Source organism: Balaenoptera borealis (genome assembly GCF_965194805.1).
Source record: "Balaenoptera borealis genome assembly, chromosome: 12".
NCBI classification, from domain to species: Eukaryota; Metazoa; Chordata; class Mammalia; order Artiodactyla; family Balaenopteridae; genus Balaenoptera; species Balaenoptera borealis.
In genome coordinates, this window is record NC_138869.1 from 72,227,415 (window position 1) to 72,247,733 (window position 20,319).

The following is a 20,319-nucleotide window of genomic DNA, read 5'->3' on the forward strand; positions in this document are numbered from 1 at the left end:
TGTAGAATTCAGCTTGCTGAGAAATTTGTGAAAGCTGTTTCCAAGCCCAGTCGGCCTGACATGAATCCCATCAGGTGAGCATATCATCTCTCCCCCCAAATCCTCCTCTCCCATTGCTTCTTTCTGGCCAGTGCCTGCCTCCCTGTCCTGTGAGGGGTGGGAGGGCTCAGTGGAGGAGACCAGGCCAGACTGGCATTAGAGATCAGACTGCCATTGAGTGATTTGCTTGGGGGTGCTGGGTAGGTGACTCCTTTGTCCCAGAGTATCCCCCATCCTGCCTGTCACAGTGGGCCAACCTCCACAGGAGAGGTTCGTTCCTCAGGGTTAAGGCATCCTCATTTAAGACGCACGTGCTTCTGAGAGCACTAACACACCTTGTGAGCCACACATTCATGCTTGAGTATCATTAGCATATCAATCCCGGCCTTTTCATTTTTTTCAGGTAAGAAAAGGGTGTGAGGGAATGGGAGTTTTTGAACATGAAAAAGAAAAGGTTGGTTTGAGGTAATGGGATCCTTGGTGCATGGAAAGAAGGCCATGGTTTGTTGCCACGTTAGGTAACGTAAAAGTTCTTGGGGCTTCCCTGGTGGCGCAGTGGTTGAGAATCTGCCTGCCAATGCAGGGGACACGGGTTTGAGCCTTGGTCTGGGAAGATCCCACATGCCGCGGAGCAGCTGGGCCCGTGAGCACAATTACTGAGCTTGCGCGTCTGGAGCCTGTGCTCCGTAACAAGAGAGGCCGCGATAGTGAGAGGCCTGCACACGGCGATGAAGAGTGGCCCCCGCTTGCCACAACTAGAGAAAGCCCTTGCACAGAAACGAAGAACCAACACCGCCATAAATAAATAAGTAAATAAATAAAAATTAAAAAAAAAAAAAAGTTCTAGGCCTTGAGAGGGTAACAGTCGGGGAGCAGACAGATGGAACAGACTTTTCCAGTCTGGGCTGAGGTCTGAGGTTATCTTTGGGGCTTAATGTGACTAGAGACTGAGGTATCTATTTACATTTTATCAAAATCATTTTCATTATTCTTTTTAATACAAATTTACATAGGATTAAATCCAACAGTGGGAATGCACTTTTAGAAGTCTTCTGAAAGTCTAAAAGTAATTTCTTCTTGCACTTTAAAATGTCCTGTCTGCCAGGTCCTGAGAAGCAGCTTCCAGGGGTCCTGCCTCTGTTGCTTGTGATGGTTTGGTTGCTTGGTTTCTGGGCACCTTACTCAGTAGCAGTTCCAAAGGCGTGTTGAGGGGCCCCCAGAGGTGGAGGGCTGGGCATCAAACAGGAGCCCTGTATCCTGGGTAGGGGTGTCTCCTCACCCCTAATGGTAGTAGGCCTATTAGGACGATTTGGAAGCAACTCTGTTACAGGAAGGCCTAAAATCCATGTAGACAGACCTGGGCAAGAGCCTGGCCCTTGGTGTTCTGGCCTCTAGAGATGGTGATGGTGACCCAGGATGGGAATGCTGACAGGGACATCTTCGTCTGCCAGACCTTCCTCTTTTCCCCTCCTGACTTCCTGAACCATAGCCGCACTCCCCGGGTGCCCTGGGGCAGGCTCCAGGCGGTGCTTGGCAGCTCTGAAACCTAGGGCTTGTCTGTGGAGGACGGCCGTGACAGGCTAGGGGTCCTCATTCTTGGTGGGTTGGGTGGTGCAGGGCCTGAGGCAGAAGGTGAGGATAGGCACAGCCTCCTGCCTAGCAGCTGCTGCCCAGACAAGTGTCCCACCAGGAATCCTCTCTGTCCGTCTGTCCACAGGGTGAAGGAGGTATACAGGCTGGAGGAGATGGAGAAGATTTTTGTCAGGTGAGTGACTCAGCCAGGGTAGCTCAGGATTTGAGAAGAGTTGGGGTGGGGGGCATGGCAGTGTCCAGGATCCGTTCTCTTTTTCTGTAGAGGTGGGTTTGGGGTGCGGCGGTGAGTTGCCCTGGTGGCTGCCTCTACCCCCCCACCTCCTTTGCCTGCGTGGCTCATCCGCAGCCAAGGGCCCCCCGGCTGAGAGCTGATTCAGCAGTGTCAGGAGGGGAGCAGGGCGGGTGTGCGTCAGGCAGAAATACGGGCTCCCTGATGCCGTAACAGTTACGAGGGGTGTGTGCATCAGGCAGAAATACCAGTGGGCTTGTTGACGCTGTAACAGTTACGATTGTCCCTGCTAGGGGCAGAGCAGCAAGCTGCTTGAAACGCTGTTAAGTCCCAGCTTCTGGTGCTGACAGAGAGATTGAGCCTGGAGGGGTAGAGGGGGCGTAACTGCTTCCTCATAATCTTAGCGGTGTGCAGGGCGCTCAGATCTGAGGGTCTCATCCTGGGTGTGCCCCTGTGGCCACTGGAGCTGGGCTGGGTCTCAGTGCTCCCGAATTAACTCTTTGGTAGCCACACTGATGCCATGGGTGGTGAACTGAAGACCCAGTGGCACTTGTAGTCTCAGATCTTACCCTTACCGGTGTCACCCTGACACCCCGCAAACAGCAGCAACATAGCAGGGGCGTGTGTCACTTCCCTGACTCTATTGCTTAGTTGGGAGTTTAGAGCCTGAGTTCTAAACCCAGCACCGCACTCACTCACTTGCTGTGTGGCCTGGAGCAACTCAAGTCTCTGCCTCAGTTTCTCATGTTGAACTGAGGTAAAGTACTGTGGTTGGTTGGCTGATTTTGACATTAGCCAGAGACTAACGTTAGGGCTTTCTCTCTCTCACACACACACTCACGCTTCCTGTTTGCATGCCTACTCTGGAAAATCAAGGTTAGAAATGAAGATCATCAAGGGCTCCAGTGGCACACCAAAGCTCAGCTATACAGGGCGGGACGACCGGCACTTTGTGCCCACTGGCCTCTACATCGTCAGGACAGTGAATGGTGGGTGATGAGCCACTGTTCCCTAACCCCACTCCCTCAGCCAGGGCAACTGGCCCAGACCCTACTTGAGCCAGAGCTAAGGGCTCCCTACTGAGGTGGGCATTTCTTTGAGGTGTATGTTGAGGGCGACTGTGTTCCCTGAGCTTCTGTTCTTCGGTGGATCCTGGGGGTTGGGCTGGGGCTGGAGAGAGGGGAGCCCAACTTGTATATGCACGCGTGGTGTCCTCATGGCAGGAGAAGGGCCTTCCTGGTGGGCAACAGCAGATCCAGAAAGTCAAGCTTGGCCATTCATATCACCTGTAGAATCCTTTTTCCTTAGTGCCCTCTGGCCAACAGACTCCTACTCCCTCTGCCAGGGCCCGAGAGATGTTGCCCTGGTAGCAGGTTGGCGGGACTGGGGAGGGTTGTTGAGAATTATCTTAGTCGTCTTCCTGGAGTCCCTTTGGGCGGGTGATGAAGGCTGTGTCCTCACAGGCTGTTCTCCACTGCTGTCTTGGGGGGGAGGGGAGTGGAGGAACGGGCGTGAAGGAAGGCGTGCCCTTCTTTGGCCTGACCTATCCCCCATGGGTATTTTGTGTCCTTTCTGGGCTTCTTCCCCCTTTCGTCCTGTCAGAGCCATGGACTATGGGATTCAGCAAAAGCTTCAAGAGGAAGTTCTTCTACAACAAGAAAACCAAGAACTCTACCTTTGACCTCCCTTCAGATGCCATTGCTCCATTTCAGTAAGTAGCCTTCTTTCAGGCCTGCCCCCTGCAGCCCCAGATACTCCTGCTAGAATGCCAGCCTGACCTCTCGGGGCACACCGGGTCCTGAGACTGACTGCTGCCCATGCAGGGGCTTCCCATGAGGGTATGGCCGTGCTGGTTGAGGGTCCTGGGTGTGAAGGGCCCGACCCTGGCCGGGGTGTGGGCTAATGCTGAGGTCCACAGTCTTGCCTTCGGACCCAGTGTGTTGCCGGATTGTTGGTCATAGGTTTCGACAGCAGCCAGTAGCCCTGATGTGCCTGTAATTAGCCACTGACACCAGTGTGTCACCACACTAATACTGTTCTATTAGAGCAGCAGAGACAGATAAACCAGGAATATCAGTAATTAAAGGATCCAGTAGGATGCAATTAGCAGCAGCAGAAGCTGTGTGTTGAGAAAAGCTGGTTCTGGAAGGCAGGGAGGAGCAGAGCCTACTAGGTACATTTGGCTGCCAGAGGGGAGACTCTCAATTGGAGTCAATTAGTGAGACCTGCCCTCCCCCCCACCCCCAGCACACACACACACACTCTTAAGAACACCCATCCCCGAAGTCACGGGTGCCAGGGTGGGTGGTGAGCTCTTGGACCTGCTCCACGTGGGTACAGCCCTCTGACCTCCCTTCTCCTCCCCAGCATCTGCTACTACGGCCGGCTCTTCTGGGAGTGGGGGGATGGCATCCGTGTGCATGACTCCCAGAAGCCCCAGGACCCAGACAAGCTGTCCAAGGAGGACGTCCTCTCCTTCATCCAGACGCACAGCGCCTGAGGATGCCCACCCCTGCCGAATGCCCTGTCGTTCCCTGAGCCTGGCCATGAGGTTGGTGGCCTCCTCTGAAGAGCTCAGTTGGGGCCTTCTGGGACACTTTTTGGAATTCCCTCCCCGGAGCCCTTCCTGGGAACTGTCTCCCCTGCCGGGACTCAGCCTGAAGGATGCAGCTCCTACAGCACGTTTGAGGTCAGGGCCCAGGGCACATGGGGCCAGTGGAGGATGTGTCAGAGGGCAGCAGGGCTTCGGCTCTGCCATTCCTTCCTGTATCCTGTAGACTCACTTTTCTGAGTTCCACGCAGTGCCCTGAGGGCGGCCATGCCCCTGCTTTGCCCAACTTTTTATTGGGCCGACCCTGAGAGGCAGGGGGCCCACTGTTGTGAGCTGGCCAGGAGCAGCTGCTATATAAATCGAGATTTTGTTTCTTTGAACTTGCTCTGTTTTGATGCCAAGTTGGAGATTTTCTTGTCTCCTCCCCCTACCCTCTCCTGGTCTTCCCTGGAGTTCTTCCCAGCCCAAACCTCTGACCATCCCGCAGGCCGGGAAGAGGGGCATGTGGACCCCACATCTCTGACACCACGTCAGGATGCAGGTAGCATTGTCTGGTGGTGGGTGTGACTGCTTCCTGGGGTTGTAGAGCCTTCCTGGGCCTCAACCCTTTTGATCTAAACCTCGGGCAGCTCTAGAAGGGGAGGAAGCAGCCTTGAAGACCTGCCATTTTCTATGCGCCAAACAGTAGTGGCCCCACTGTAACAGAGGTCCTGTTGGGTTGGGTCGCACCCAGTCCTCTGGCAATCATGGCACTCCCGTTTGTCCCAGCCACCTTGCCACCCTCCCCCCTCCTTTGTTTTTTCATCCCCAGCAGGAGGCACAGTAGCTTTTGTTTGTCCTTTTGTGGTCACTCCATTTCCTCTATCTTGGCGGGTGGAATGGGAAGCTGGGCAGTAGCTTTGGGTGGGGGAGGGAACCTGTGGTTGTTTGTTTTTAATGGGAAATACCTCTCAGAGATGCTCCTGTGGGCTCCCTAGGGCCTCATCCCAGTGCTAGACTGGTTTCCATGGAGATAGAGGGCACTGAGGCTCCCCATGAGGTTGAAATTGACTCCACCTCAGGGGTCTCAGGCCAGCATCCCCCAGGCTGTCAGCAGCACCGCTGAGATGCTGTATTTCCACCCAATTCTGGGTATCAATGTGTCTTGCAGAATCTTGGATCATTAAAGATAAACATATTTTTAATGCCTGTGTGGCTCTGTGCTGGGGCTTGTCCTTCGGTGCTTTGTGGTCTGGGACTTGCGTGAATGAAACAGCTTGGGCTGGAGGGGAAGGGGAGGAAGCTGTACTCAAGAGGGGAGAAAAGAGGGTTGGCTTAATCAGAGCCTTGTCCAAGCTCAGGGCTGCTGTTTGCTGCCAAAGAGGGGCCCAAGGAAGAGTCAAAATTATGTGGCTCCTGTGAGAAGCAGGGATTAGAGAATGAATGAACCTACAGCCCAGCAGGGCAGTGTGACAATCCAGGATCAGTGTGTGTGACTAAAATAACAGAGGCGTTAGACCAATTAGTGCCACTAGACAGGGGGAAGGGAGGGAGGGAGAGATGGTTTCGCTGACCCCGCCAACCTCCCCTGTTCTGCGTCTGCACTGGAGGCCGTGCAGGTGCTGATGACGCCTCTCCCTCTCTGCTCTAGGCTAGCATTTCTCCACCAGTCCCATCACCGGTGCAGGTTCTCCCTTAGAGCCCGCTGCCTACACATGGCTTAGCTCCTTCACCTGGGCCCCCAGATTCCTTCCTTAATGTTTCACAGCCTTAGTTTCGCTCCCAGGGCAACTCCTTTCCTTGCTTTTACTAACTTACTTGGTGTGATCTCAGCTTCCAAGCCCCTTCATCCTTTTGGTTGCCCTGCTCAGCCTTACTCCAGCCTCCCACTCCCAGCCCTCCTGGCCCCTGTGCTGGGAGTAGAGGGATGTGCTCAGGGGCGGGGTGGGGGGGTGGTGGGGAAAACGTCTGTGTTTGCCGCTCCTGCAAACCCCGCCTGATTTACTGGCCACTCACCGTAAGTCTGTCTGGTCATTACCGTGGCTCCGGCTGCCCACTGGCTCTGCCACACCTCGCCAGACTTGCAGCCTCTTGAAGATGGATTAACTCCGCACTCCCGTGGGACCACCACACGACCACCTCAAGTCCCCAAGTTGCCCTTTGCTGCACAGGCTGCATTTTTTTCTGCCATAATCACAGGCAGTGGCACCGACTAGAGGGCAAGCCAGGGTTTGGTGGGGGGTGGCGGACAAGTGGTGCAAGGTCTGCCTCTCAGCCCCAGCAGTGCCCAGGTCCTCAAGATGGCGCCCACCATGGTTTGCCTTAGGAAGCACTTTGCTAACGCCTTATTCCCCACCTAAGCTGGGGGCTCACCTTCAGGCCCCTCTCCTCCCTTGCATCCTGAATGCCACCCCACTGCCCCCAGCTGCCACCAATCATGACATTTACTCAGCACACAGAAGCAGCCAGGGTGGTCTTTATTGCCTTTCCCTTGGGCTAAGCCAACACAAAGTCCTTCTGGAGACTCAAGCCCCACAGCAGGAATGGGAGGTGAGAGGGGCTGGGCCGACAGGAAGCCCTGCTCCGATGTCTGGGTCAGGGAGAAATAGCCCTTGTACCTTGGTCCTCTTGAGGTTTGAAGGGCCTGCTTGGCTGTGACCATGGAGCTGAGGGGAAGCCTGTGCTGACTGGAGAAATCTCAGGCTCACAGGGTCCAGTAGGCGTAGATAAGCGTCAGGAGGAGGAAGATGGCCACAGACAGCAGCATGTTCTTCCGGTTCTCCTGCCGAAGCAACTCCAGCTCCTTCTCTGGGAGGAAAAAGGGTGGTGGACAGGTGGTCTGGGCCCATCTGCTACTCTCATCTGCCTCCGCCTGTCCCACCAATGGGCACACACACTGCTGAGCGCAGAGGTGTTCCCTCCCAGCTGCCTCCTTATCCATAAAAATGACTGTCCTCGATCTGCCCAGATTTGGCTACAGATCCTGGCCCAAAAAAGCCCCAACCCCCAATGCTGCTCAACCATTTCTTTCCAAATGCAGTTGAAGATGGAATATGTGAGGGAGTCACAAAAAGGCCACACCCAAAAGCCAAGCTAGGTGGTGGCGTGGCCTCACCAGGTGAGCCCTCTGGCCCGTCACTGGGTGCCCCCGTGGTGCTCCTCCTGCCAGGGTGTCTCATCTGGTCAACTAGAGACTGAGGGCAGCTGGGACCTCCTGGGGCCTGATACTGGAGTAGGGACAGGGCGGGCCCACACCACCAGTGCTTCTAGCCCTGCCCTGCTGGATGCCCAGCTCAGCAGGAACGAGGGATGCTAAGACGAGGTAGTTTGTGCCCACAAGGCAGGCAGGCAGGCTGCCTCTAGAGGAAGCCAGCCCTGCTATGCTACAGCCACACTGTATCCATTCATATGATACACAGGTGGTTAGTATTCTGTGAGGGATGACGTGAGTGGTAAATGCTACAGTTCTGTGTGAAAATTGCTAGGTTTGAGAGGGAACTGATGTTCCATCCCTCCCTGTGTGAGGAAGCAGGGAGATACCTGCAAACCAGCTCTGGGCAGGCCAGACGGGACCCGGGTAGGGGTATGTGACAGGCACCGTGCTTACAGTGTGGATTCAACCTGGCTCCTACAGGAGGCTCCCTGCCATATGGACTATTCTAGGGCTGATTCTTGGCCAGGTCTGGCCCCTCAGGGTGAATAGAACAGACAAGCCTGAGGAGCCTCTGCAGACCCATTTCCTCCCAGGCTGCTGGGGGGAGCGCCCAGCAGCCACCCTCTAGCTCCGTGCCCTGTCTGGGCTCTACCTGGCTCTGCGCCCAGCACCCAGGAGGTGGCAGCATTGCTCCACTCACAGTAGCCCTTCACAGCACCCAAGTGGGAGGTTCATCCTCCACCCTGGACCCCAAAGACCCTATTCCCATCGCTCCCATTGCAGGGTTTTCCTGGGAGGGAGTGGAGGTCTGGGAGGAGGGGGCAGGGAGGACAGACCTCCCAAGTCAGGGTGGATGTGAGGATCTCTTTTCCACCTGGCCACAGCCATACCCCTTCATCCCACAGGGGAAGAACAGACCCACAGGACTCTCCATCTCCCTTGGAACAAAGGAACAAACTTGCTCTTCCAGGATGCTGGGCCTTCAGTTGGTTCCTGCAACCCCCTGGGGGCTGGCTCTCTCCCAAAGAATGCCCTTGACCCCCATCACTTTGTGGGCTCCCTGGGCTGTCTGACCCTTCCTGATCCTGGGACACAAGGGTGGGGCTGGTAATGGCAGGGAGCTTTCTTACCATAGTTGGAGGCTTTGTTCATCAGGCTGCTTTTCTCCTTCTCCAGAGAACTCCTGTGAGGGGGAAGTGGTCAAAATGGCTCAAGCCCTTTTTCTTTTTCCCACCTGAGGGGCAGCTGGCACACCAGAGCAAGGGAGACAAGAGGAACATGGGCCCAGGTCTCTGGTGGCAGGGGGATGGGAGGGGTGGCAGTTGAGGGCTGGGGCCCCGGGACAGATAGGAAGGACTTGGGGAAGTCGGGAGGAGCATTACCTGGCCTCTGAGCTCAGCTCCGCCCCATAGAGCCTGGAGTTCACAGCCTCCAGGTCTCTCCAGCATCGTGACAGCTTCTTCTCCAGCCCATCCATCTGAAAGACACAGCACACCCAGCAGGTAGAGATGGGTGGCAGAGCCTTTCAGTTTTCAAGACAGCTGGGATCCTGGGATCGGGAGGAGGGAGCCTCTAGGAGTCTTTGAACTAGCAACTATGTTTTGCTGTCCTCTACCTCCACGTGGCTAGAAACAGCTTTGAGTGTTGCTCAGGGTCTCCAAGCTGCCCTGACCCACTGGGCCAAGCATGGGTTGGGGCAGATAGGAGCGGCCCCCCCCAGTCAGCTGTCTCCCCAGCACAGGCCCCAGTTGGGCCCCACGGCAGGAGCAACCAGAGCCCTGAATGTGGCAGGCACAGGCGGCTCCTAGAATGAAACGTACGATGCAGGAAGCCTCTGCCTTTCCAAAGCATTCCACACGTGATTAGACATCTAGGGGCCAAAAAGCAGAGGCATGTTTTCACGTTGGTACACTTCATCTTAAAGTAACCTAAGCTGTAATAATATACATTTTTCCATGAGATTCAATAAAAGTTACTGACAGTACAGCTCAAAAACACTTCTGTTGATTTCTGACTTGGTTCTTGTGCAAAAGCATTGACCATCATCAAGATAGCTGTGACTTATGGGGCAAAGTAGCTAAGCTCCTGAAAGGCTGCATGCCAAAGGTACCAGTTCTCCCATTTGTTTTGATTATAGTTTCAGAGATGTGTTCTTGGGGAAATAATTTGAGTTATGGGGAAATGTTTTATGAAATACTGGACTGGATCATCCAAGGTCCTGGTATCATGCATTTGGCTTTGAAAGTTCATCTGTCTCCAGGTGTTTATCTAATTGGCCACCTCTCTAGGCCCGGGCCTGTTCTTCTTGAACCTCTGCCCTGCTGGTGGGAGCCTAGATTTCAGTGGGTGGGAGTTCAGAGGGCCCTGTGTCCCTCATAGCAGCTGACTGAATACTGCTTTGGGTCCAGCTAATGCTTGATTTTCCATATGACTTCACTCATTCTCACCACATCCCTGGGAGGGATAGCAAATATCGATACAAGCTCTATTTCACAAATGGGAGAATGGGTCCTCCAAATGGAATGACTTTTCTGAGGAGTCAGAGTGGAACACTCCTTTCCTTATCGGTCTCAGCCAGTTCTCTGCTCCAAGCCTTTCTGGAGTGGCCCCTGGACAGACGGTAATCAATGACTGCAACTACGAATCCCAGCATCCCTGGCCAGTGTTCTGGAGCCAGTGTCAGAGTCGCACTTGAAGACTCTGGGCCTTCTGCCCCTCCCCCTGGCCAGTACCCATCCCAGCCATTCTGGGTCAGCTACTTTCCCTCGTCCCAACGCCCAGCCCAAAGGACACACCATCTACCCCCTTCCCTGCAGCCCCAGCCTGCTGCCAACTCCAGCTCTGGAAGCAGGGCCCGGTGGGGGGGGAGCAACTGCAGAGCCTTCAGTTAACTGCTTGGTTAATTGTGTCACTTCTCTGCTAACGGGCACCAAAGGGAGGGCTGTCCTGGGAAATAGCCCCAGCCAGGAGATGGGGCCTGTGCCTGGGAGGCCAAAGGCCGTGCTGGAACCTGCGCTGTAGGGAAATGAGCACTGGGAAGCCAGACTCAGGGAACAGCAACAGCCTGATGTGAAGGTTAGTGGAGACGGAGCCGGGAGGAGCAGGTGCTTCAGGCCACCATGAAGCCTGCCCTTCGTAGCAGTACCCCCAACACACACAGCCAGCCCCTCAGTACCCTAAGACTTGCTGTTTCCACTTCCCGGTGTAGAAACCACAAACAGAGCACCAAATTCCACGCTGGGTCCCACACAAAGCTTGATTCTTGATGCTCTATCTCCTCCATGAAGCCCTTGGCTGGAGAGGTACTGCCTCCTTCCCCTGGCTGATTAACCAAGCCTTCTCTCGTGAAGCTGAGCGCATATTGTGCCATCCAGCTACATGTGTCCAAACCTCATCTTGCCAAAGTCTGGGAGCCCCTAGGGCAGATGATGTAAACCTGCAGCCCAGTGGCCAAGTCTAGCCCAGATCGGCCCATGCCACTTGTGTATGTGACTGCCTGGCCTCTAAGGATGCCTGACTTTGTAGCTCCTGTCCTAGAAGGCCTGGCCCACTGCAGTCCTTGTGTTTGTAGCCATGGAGGAATGAGTAGGGTTGGGTGTGGGTGGAGCCCAGGGGCTGGGCCTCATGTGGCACCGGGAGTCTAAAATCCTACCCTCATGCCCACAGAAGCTGGAAGAAGCTAGGAGAAGCAGCTGTATGTGCACATAGATTATGTACTTTGTGGATTACCCAGTGCAAGTATTAGTCCTAGGTTAGATTTCTCCCTGTCCCACCTTCGGCCAGCCCCTGGTTTGCATGTCATTCTGGGGAGGAAGTTTGGGGACTTCCATCCCTAAACACCTCTACAAGGCTACCAGGGGCCCAAACGGGATAACTGAGCCAGAGGGAGGCCAAGAACTCACGCTCAGCAAAACTTTTAAATTGAGGTTGGCAAACCACAAGTGGCCAAGCTGGTCTGCTGTCATGCTCTGGGCAGGGCCTGTGGAGCTGGTAGCTAGAAGCCTTTATCTGAACGAGCCCAATCTATCTGCAGTTCCATGAATACCCCACTTTCACTTACCACTTTTTAACGAGCTTAAACAGACTAACACAAATCAAGGTTTTAGGGACTCAAGTTCTAACCTCCCTCTATGAATATTTATGTCCTGCTGCAGCTCTCTCTGATTCCCTTCTAAATATCAAGTTCTCCTCCTTTATAACCCAGCTGCTTGATATGGGCTGAGTGACGGGGAGTCTGGGACCGTCAGGAGGCTCTTCAGTAGGCCACAGACCCATCCTCAGAAGGTGACCCCACTGGCAGTTAAACACCCTGCAGCATTTGTTGATGCAGAAGCCAGTTCTCAAGCAGCTATAATAATGGGTGCAAACATTCTAGTGAACTACTGGCCGCAGATAAGGCAGGGAGGGAGGGTCAGGATGCATCTTTTAGTTGTGGCTGGGGTCGGGAGTGGTGGCTACAGAGCAAAGCTAGCCCAGCAAGATGGACCCAGAAATAGGGGAGAGGACCCAGGAAGTGGGCCTTAAAAGAAGCCCCTAGTTGGCTTTTCAGTCAACTCTCAACGACATGCACATAGATAATGCACTTCGCAGATTCCCCCAAACAAATCTATAGTCCTTGATTAGCTTCCTCTCCGCCACTGGGCTGAAGTCAACAGAGGACAAGATAGCCAGGACCAGGAGAGAAAACACGGGTTAGGACCAGAATAAGGAGACAAATGTCAAGAAGATTCTGGAAGCATAAGGGTCAGAACTGGGCAAGCAGTTGGGAGCCCAAGTGCTCAGAAGCCTGAAATTGTAGTTCCTGAAAAGTGTGGTAATAAGGAGTGTGGGCTGTAATCAGATGCCTCAGCTGGCCGTTCACTTGCCGTGTGTCTAGGTGACTTCCTTAATTTGGTGCCTCAGTTTACTCATGTGTAAAACAAAGATAATAATGTTTCCTATTTCAGAGAACACAAGTCAGAACTGCCTCTGGATGCCCAAAGTCCACAATAATACCAGTAGCAGCCAACACTTCGGTAGCAGGCATATGTGCCAGGCACTGCTCTAAGCACCTCACATGACTCCCTCACATGTGGGGATGAAGTAACTTGTCCAGGGTCACGCAGCCAGTACCCGGGGGAGCGGGCGGTGGGAGTCGGTGCTGTGAGCTACCAGCACACGTGGGGGAAGCTCAGAGGCACCAGCCCGGAGCCACTCTTAGCTCCTGGCCGTAAACTCCGCTCCTTACACCCTGGGCCATGCGGTTTGTGGGCAGCTTCCCGTATGCTCCCCAATGTCTCCATCAACTCAGCAAGGAAGGGACTTTTTACAGTCTACCTTTTACAGAGGAGCAAACTCCGACACGGAGAATTTAAGCAACCTGCCCCAGGTCGTGTCACTGGGAAGTGGCAGAATTGGGGTCTGAATCTGGGTTTTTCTGCTTCAGAGCTTATGCTCTTTCCACCTCTTCAAGCTCTTTCTCCAAAATCTCTCATGAAAACATTCATGACAAAGAAGGGTTCTGTGGAACAAAATCATTCCACATCCCAATCGAAACCCATCTAAGCTTGTTGATCTGGCTTTAACAGATTCTCTACTCTGAATAATCTTGTATAAGGGCTTTGCTTGCTTTCTGTCCACATAACAGATACTCACTGTGAGGGGAGAACCTGACTGAAATCTGTTTGCTTGGAGACAGTGAGCGTCTCCAAGCCCAGCATCTGTCCTCACATTGAAGGCAATTACGCTCTAACTCTGGGCTTCACGGACATCCCAGGCACCCTCCTCCAAACCGCCTACGCTGCCAAAGCACCCTCCAAAACACACACAAAACAGACCCGGATTTGAGAAGGAAAAAGGTGGGCTAGTTGGGCCTGATAAACCCTCCTTTCCCCAAAGTCTTTCTTCTCACTTGCTAATAACTCACAGCCCAGAGAGTGGTGTCAGCTGTTTCAGCTCTAGCTCCAGCTCCAGCCCCAGCAGTCTGGGAACCGGATTTCTGGAAATCCACTCATTTTCACATGTCAGGGAAGCCCCAGAACGTTTATTATAATGGGTAGAGAAGCCGGACCGCCTGCCCAGATGGTCTCTGGCAGGAGAGCAGGGGCTTCCCATCTGGGGCCTTGAGGCCACACAGCCAAGTGACACGGGGGTCACGGGCCTTGATTTTCCAGGTGACTATCCTCAAACCCCAAAGGACCGATTACCCTGATACCACTTAAGGGATGTTCTTCTGTGGAGGAGGCTCTGTGAGGGCAGAAAACAAAAACCTCCGCCATGGCTCCCAAATCATCAGAAGTTTCTCTCCCAGGCTGGGCAGATGAAGACAGTAAACCTTCCCAGTTTTTATTCAATGAACAACTTTCAGGAAAAGCAGAGAGCCAAGGGACTTGTCATTTCTCTGGAGAGTCACCTCCCGCCCCAGGCCAGGAACATGGAGGTCCTCCTGAAGCCCGCGCAAGCTCCGAGGCCTTCTGGCCTCTGAGAGGCTCTGCAAGCGGAGCCACGTCAGTCCTCACCTGAAGCCTTCAGCTGTCCCTGGGCCAGAACGTTGTCTGGGGTTTCCTTTCTCTTCTTTCCCTCAATATATATTTTTTGATAAAGTAGCAAAAGCTTCTTCATCGCTGAAAGGCTCAAAGCACTTTTCAAGACCTGGCATCCACCCCATGCCTTATGAATTCATTAATTAAGATGCTGGCAAACAGCCACTCCACACATGCTGACATCCAGCCGTGTTAGGTAATGAGGTTTTAGTCTCCTGACCCTCATCAGATGGAGTGGAGCCAGACGCAGGCTGCTGAGAGAAATCACCTGCCCAATGGCGACCTGTCGCTTGCGCCTGGCAGCAGGTGAGGCTCATTTAATGGTCAGCCGCCCTTGAACTGTGTCTGCAGGCCTCAAGCCTTTCTCTCAGCCCTGACTGGGCAGCCGCCAGCAAGACAGTGTCCAGCCGCCTGCTCCACTGTGGCCTCCTGATCTCTCACCAACGAACCACTCAACTGGGCCCAGAAGTCAGGGGTGAGGGTTCAAGTGCCTCCTCTAGCCTCTCAAAACCAATTCAGTAAATATTTATTGATAGTCTACTAGGTTGCTTCCATCCCTTGTCTCAGAACATTGGTAGGTTCCTGTCAGCCTTGTAACAGCCTGTTCCAGAACTGAGACTGTCTTCCTCCACACTTAGTGCTCCTCCCTGCCCCCAGGGAGCTCACAGTGCTGGCAGACACTACACAATCACAAGTGTCCACGCTCCTCTCCTCCTGGTGCTCATCCTGCCTTGGCCATTTTCTCCACTCAACCTACCACCTACCCTTCATCGTCACTGATCCTGGCCCCTTTTTCTGATAAGAATTCCAGTGAATTTTAAATGACTCCCATTAACTTTTACTCCCTCTAGCAGATACTATTAGTTGGCCAACACAACATTGATTCCCAACCCCTCCTCCTTTGCCTGCCTCCACCATAGAAGTAAGAAAAGCTCAACAGATGCTTTCCCAGCCTCAATGCAGCCAGAGGTGGTCATGACCCAGTTCTGGCCAATGAGACGTTCCAGAAGTCAGCTGGGGGACGACTGAGAGAGCTTATGCTTTGCTGATAAAAGGGACAAAGATTGTTATAGTTCCTTTTTCTTTCTTCCCTGACTTAAAGTTGAATATGATGACTGGAGCTGTGGCAGCTATCTTGTGACTAAGAGGAAACAGCTAAGAGAATGCAGAAACACCAGCCCTGACATAGCTGAGCCTTTGAACCAATGCCAGTAGCCACCTCCCTCCAAATTTCTTGTGATGGGAAAAAAAAGTATATTCTTGTTTGATTAGGTCACTGAGGTCAGTTTTCTGTAACCTGTAGCTAAAAGCTTTCCAAACTGACAGATTTTTGTACTAGGGACCAGATCCAACCAAGTTATCCCCTTAAAGATGTCAACTAAGACACTGCACATCTGTTAACTAAAGACCAACTGGCTGTTGAAACATTTAAGACACTAAGAATGGTCCAGCTGTGGAGGAAAAAAAGTACAATGACCAAATAACAGCTCATTACTATCAGAAATTAAAAAACAGGTTTTATATCAGCCCAAATCCTATCGGTTTAGACTGAAATGCATCCTTTCCCTCAGCCAGAATCCTCCTATCAGTTTAGACTGAAATACAACCTTTCCCTCCTCCCACACAACTTGAAAATCAGTACCAGAGCTGGTGATTTCTCACCTGAATTATAATTCTCTCTTGTTATTCAGAATAACACTCATAGCCAGTTTTTCCCAAATCTGAGATCTCACAAGGTGGCAAATGAGTTGGATAAAAAGGCCTTGAAAGGAGCCACAAGTTGGGAAGGCTGGGAGGTGCCTTGGTGTCCTGGGAAGTGACTGCCCAGTACAGCTGGCCCCAGCCAACCCTCAGGGGGAGTGCTCAGTAATTGCTTCATTACAAGTGGAGGCTGTTTGCAGGTGCTGAGATGACTCACTTGTGGGAGTTTTATTGCACTCGTCAGATTAACAAACATTTTTGATTAAATAACCACTTCATTGGCTTTGAGCACACGACTTTTAATAACAGGACAGTATCTACTGCTACTGAGCACCAGCACACATTCAATACTCAGATCCGCAGGGGGCAAAGGAGGAACAATGTGAGGAGATGGCTAGATGCCAAGTTTTTTCTCAGGTGCACAGTGGCAGAGCTCAAATCTTAGAATATACAAGCAAAAGGTAACCTAGACATCAAGATGGCCAACGTAAATATCTATATTGGTATTGATAGGTTAAAAAAAAAAGGGGGTGAAGGTAACTGGTATACAGCACTAGGAGAGCATGTACCCCACCAAATTCAAAACACTTTTTTTTTTTTAATTTTTATTTATTTATTTATTTTTGGCTGTGTTGGGTCTTCGTTTCTGTGCGAGGGCTTTCTCTAGTTGCGGCAAGCGGGGGCCACTCCTCATCGCGGTGCGCAGGCCTCTCAATATCGCGGCCTCTCCTGTTGTGGAGCACAGGCTCCAGACGCGCAGGCTCAGTAATTGTGGCTCACGGGCCTAGTTGCTCCGCGGCACGTGGGATCTTCCCAGACCAGGGCTCGAACCCGTGTCCCCTGCATTGGCAGGCAGATTCTCAACCACTGCGCCACCAGGGAAGCCCTCAAAACACTTTTAAAACCCGTGTCAGCCAAACAAAAGGCATCTATGATCATCTATGATCTTTATGTGGACCACAGTCAGCGAGTCTGTGTCTGTAACCCCTGGTGAAATTCAAGTCCTTCATGTTACAGATGAGGAAACTAAAGTCCAAACAAGGGGCCTGACTTAACCACGACGGAAGGACGCGACAGAACTACGAAGGCTACTGATAAGAAAGCACTGTTTGTTGATTATCCACCCTGTGCCGCACGTGCTAGGCACTTTACAAATATTGTCTTATTTAATCCTCAAAACTACACTGTGAGGTAAGATGCAGTCTGCTGAGGAGAATTGGGCTGTCCACTAAAATACTCTTCTTCCGCAGCAATGGAGCCGTAGTTGGGCACGTGGCCTTCTAGCTGATGAATGCATTTCCCAGCTACCCCTTGCAGGCCTTGCATCTTAGCTGCATCTTTGGCAATGGAAAGTGGGCACTCTGGGCCCAGAATTCTTAAGACAGTGGGTGTGCTTTCCCCACTCTCTCTTTCCCACCAGTGGATACCTCAATGGAGTGCAACCTAGTTTCATTCATGAGGTGACAACAGGCCCTGGCCCCCAGCAGAGCCACAGATGGAAGGAATATGGCAGAACCAACACTGTCCTGGTACTCTAGACCAGGGGTTGACAAACAATGGTCTGTGGGCCAAATACGGGCCATGACTTGTTTTTGTAAATAAAGTTTTATTGGAACACTCTCATTAATTTATACACTGCCTATGGCCGCTTTTGTGCTAAGACATCCTATCTGAGTACAGCTGAGTCTCATTATTTGTGGTAGTTATGTTCTATAAGGTTGCCAACAATGAATTAGCAAATACTGAACCAGGTTAGGTTCTGGGGAGCATCTGGTCACAACATTTTTATCAGCTGATCAATACAAAACCTTGTTTTGTGTGTGTTTCTGTTTAAAGAGACCTTATTTAATACATATTGTTGATTAATTAACACTGAACTCACATCCAACAGGACTATAACTCATGCCTGAGAAAGCTTATCTAACACACATTTTCTCCATAAGGCATGTCACAGCCTTCTTCCACTTTGGAAGACTAAATAGCACTTCAGCACTACACTCGAGGGCTATTTTAAACAGCAAAATCACCAAGAAAAGCACAAAAATGCAGGAAACTTGGCAGTAAATAGACCAGAAAAAGGACACTTGTTTACAGCACACTGAAGAGCTGAAAAATAAGACACAGCATTGCCTTGTTCCACCTTAACCAGACACGTGGGCCTCAGGTGAATCAAATCTTGACGCTTTGAGTCAGCCTGTTAATTACTACAAAAGCGTTTCGAGGACTGATTTGGGGGTTACAAATACATGTTAGCAAGTAGACAAACGCGCAAATACAGAATCTGTGAACAATGAGGATCAACTGTAGTTGCAACATAGACCATATGGTCCACAAGGCCTAAAATATTTACTATCTGATCCTTTATAGACAACATCTGCCGATCCCTGCTCTAACCTGTTAAAAAAAAACCCAACTTTCTTGTTCTTGAAGCCACTGAATTTTGGGGTTTCCCTGTTATAGCAGCTTATCATGTTCTCATACAGGCTATAAAGTCTAGGCTAGTCCCATTTCAGAGTGCCATCTCATTTTAGCACCTATAGTCTCTCTTACAAGGAGATTCACATTTCCATCGTTTTTTTCCCTACCAAGTTGGCCAATATTTCTCAAGAGGTGATACTAAAACCTCCTGCATAAACACTGCTGTAGCTTGTTAAAAATACAGATTCTTTGTTAAAAATACACACCCAAGTCCTACTGAATTACTCAGGGTGGGGGAGAATTCAACTCTCCATTTTTAAGACAGATGATTCTTAATGCGTTCTTAAGATTGAGAACCACTGAACTGGTAGTAAGCTCAATAAGACCATTACCCAGTATCTTTCTTGCAACCCCAGGGAGGGTGATCTAAGGGAACAGTAACACAGGAGAATCAAGATGCACCAGAAGGCAAATCACCTGTGTTTGATTCTCGGCGCCTCAACGGTTGGGCTCTACTTGAAACCTCAGGTTCCCCATCTGTAAAAATCTCACAGGCTTGTAGTGAGCGCAAATAAAGTAACAAATGGCAGCTACTCAATATGCATCAATTTTCTTTCCCTTCCATATGCAGTCAATTATGTGTAAGCTCTTTGCGAACATCATCATTCCAGAATTCTCTACAAATTCCCACAGGTTCCCAAAGTAATTTTCAAGCTTCATGCTTTAGTACCCCGGAGGAAAAATTCCCCATCTCAAGGGACAGTTAAGCCACCAGTAATACATTAAACAGTATGGGGTCCCTCACTTCTGGGGGTGCCCTCATCTACAGGTCTCTAACCCTTTGGGATCCCCTCACCTGAGAGTACCCAACCCTTTTCGGTCCCCTTCACTTAAACGTCTCCCCTCAGGGCCTCAAGATTTCGGTGTCACGCCCTCTTTGGTGCTCCCCTTACCTGCCTGTCTCTTCCTCTCTGGAGGTCCCCTGGCCTTCTGTTCCCAGCTCTCGTGGCCCCTCGGGCTCTCCAACCTTCGGTTCCCCCAGCGGGCCGTGTCCCAAACCCACGTCGCTCTCACTTCCTCCCCTCACTCCCTCCTCCAACCTGCAGCCCGGCCGACCCACTACCCCGCCGCGGGGAGAAGGCAGTTCACGACGTGGTCCACCCCCCATTTCTCCCCCTCACCTCTAGAGCGACGCCCACATTCTCCCGCTTCTTTTTAGTCATGTTACTTGCCGGGTTCCCGGAGTCATTATTGGACTCGCCCACCGGCGGCGCCACGCATGCGCAAACCCCTGTGATTCTCCCTCATTGGCCGCCGAGGTGGCGGGAGGTGGGACTAATGGCGGTGTCCATCTAATTGAGGGGCGTGGCCAGCTTGGCGCGGCCATGTTTATGAGGGGCAACCGCTTTTTGAGGCTTCAGCCTAGCGGGTGGTGGGAAGAGGATAACTAGATTGGCCCGGGAGGAACGATGGCCCACCCAGGGGTGGAGCTGGCCCTTTCCTTACTAATTCAAAGGCACTTTACAGCAAAGAGAGGCTGTTTCTTCACCCCATCTTCTTCTGTACCCTTCTTCCTTTTTGTGACCATCCTGCCCAGTTTGACGCCAGCTCCCATCCCTTCAATTCTGTCAAGTTCTTTCCGACCTTCAAGGCCCATCCTGAAGCACTGAACCTCCATGAAGCCCCATCTTGAGCCTCTTGGCCCTTTGGGAGCTGATCATGACCTTCTGTTGTTATTCCTCCATTTTGTTTGTTCTTACTTATTTTTCTTGTTTCCTTGTAACAGAAACAGCCTACAAACGTCACAGAAAACTTTTAAGTGAAAAGCAACATCCTTTATCCTACTGTTCTTAATACAGTTCCTATATTTGTTTCTGTATATTCCGACCCAGGCTTGGTCTCAGACATTGTATTTTATACTGTTGTAATCCTACTGTACAGTATGCTGTAGTCCTTTGCAATGGTTTGACTGTGATCCAATGATTAAAAAATACAATTTTGTATCATGACCCAGTTACCCATATAACTGAAACCAAATTTTCCTCATAAACACCTTTACCACCTTTGATGCACTCAAATATTTTCTAATCTAGTCTATTTCATTAAAAAAAAAAACTTGGTGGCAGGAGACCTA

At 51.6% G+C, this 20,319-nt stretch overlaps 2 protein-coding genes across 8 annotated transcripts in view; one reads left to right on the forward strand and one right to left on the reverse strand.

Moving 5' to 3' along the window:
* The window catches only part of CMTR1 (cap methyltransferase 1), a 53,966-nt gene extending 48,370 nt beyond the window's left edge, over positions 1–5,596 (forward strand). For 4 of the 6 annotated variants that reach the window (XM_082347812.1, XM_082347814.1, XM_082347813.1 and 1 more), the window contains 5 exons: positions 6–74; positions 1,757–1,804; positions 2,738–2,850; positions 3,464–3,572; positions 4,229–5,596. In XM_082347812.1, the coding sequence (XP_082203938.1) occupies positions 6–74; positions 1,757–1,804; positions 2,738–2,850; positions 3,464–3,572; positions 4,229–4,361 (472 nt within the window). In that variant the 3' untranslated portion in view covers positions 4,362–5,596. Of the gene's footprint in view, positions 1–5; positions 77–1,756; positions 1,805–2,737; positions 2,851–3,463; positions 3,573–4,228 lie in introns of those variants that run through there. The other 2 variants (XR_014232765.1, XR_014232766.1) reach the window with 2 other exon arrangements.
* Positions 5,597–6,847: 1,251 nt separating this feature from the next.
* Positions 6,848–19,498, reverse strand: CCDC167 (coiled-coil domain containing 167). 2 transcript variants are annotated; one of them, XM_082347902.1, is made up of 4 exons: positions 19,367–19,498; positions 8,928–9,022; positions 8,676–8,728; positions 6,848–7,194 (listed from the first exon to the last, which is right to left on the reverse strand). In XM_082347902.1, exons 1-4 carry the CDS (start codon positions 19,406–19,408, stop codon positions 6,917–6,919), a joined length of 468 nt encoding a protein of 155 aa, XP_082204028.1. In that variant the 5' UTR covers positions 19,409–19,498; the 3' UTR covers positions 6,848–6,916. The 2 variants fall into 2 exon arrangements, with proteins under 2 accessions (XP_082204028.1, XP_082204029.1); XM_082347903.1 differs by having other exon boundaries at positions 6,848–7,199; positions 19,367–19,497.
* Between the last annotated feature and the right edge of the window lie 821 nt (positions 19,499–20,319).

Excerpts from the sequence above, each read along its gene's own strand:
- CCDC167 (XM_082347902.1), bottom strand. The coding sequence starts at position 19,408 with ATGACTAAAAAGAAGCGGGAGAATGTGGGCGTCGCTCTAGAG. Across the intron at positions 9,023-19,366 it reads ATGTGGGCGTCGCTCTAGAG|ATGGATGGGCTGGAGAAGAA; the intron begins GTGAGGGGGAGA and ends TGTGTCTTTCAG. Across the intron at positions 7,195-8,675 it reads GAACAAAGCCTCCAACTATG|GAGCTGGAGTTGCTTCGGCA; the intron begins GTAAGAAAGCTC and ends CTCCCAGAGAAG.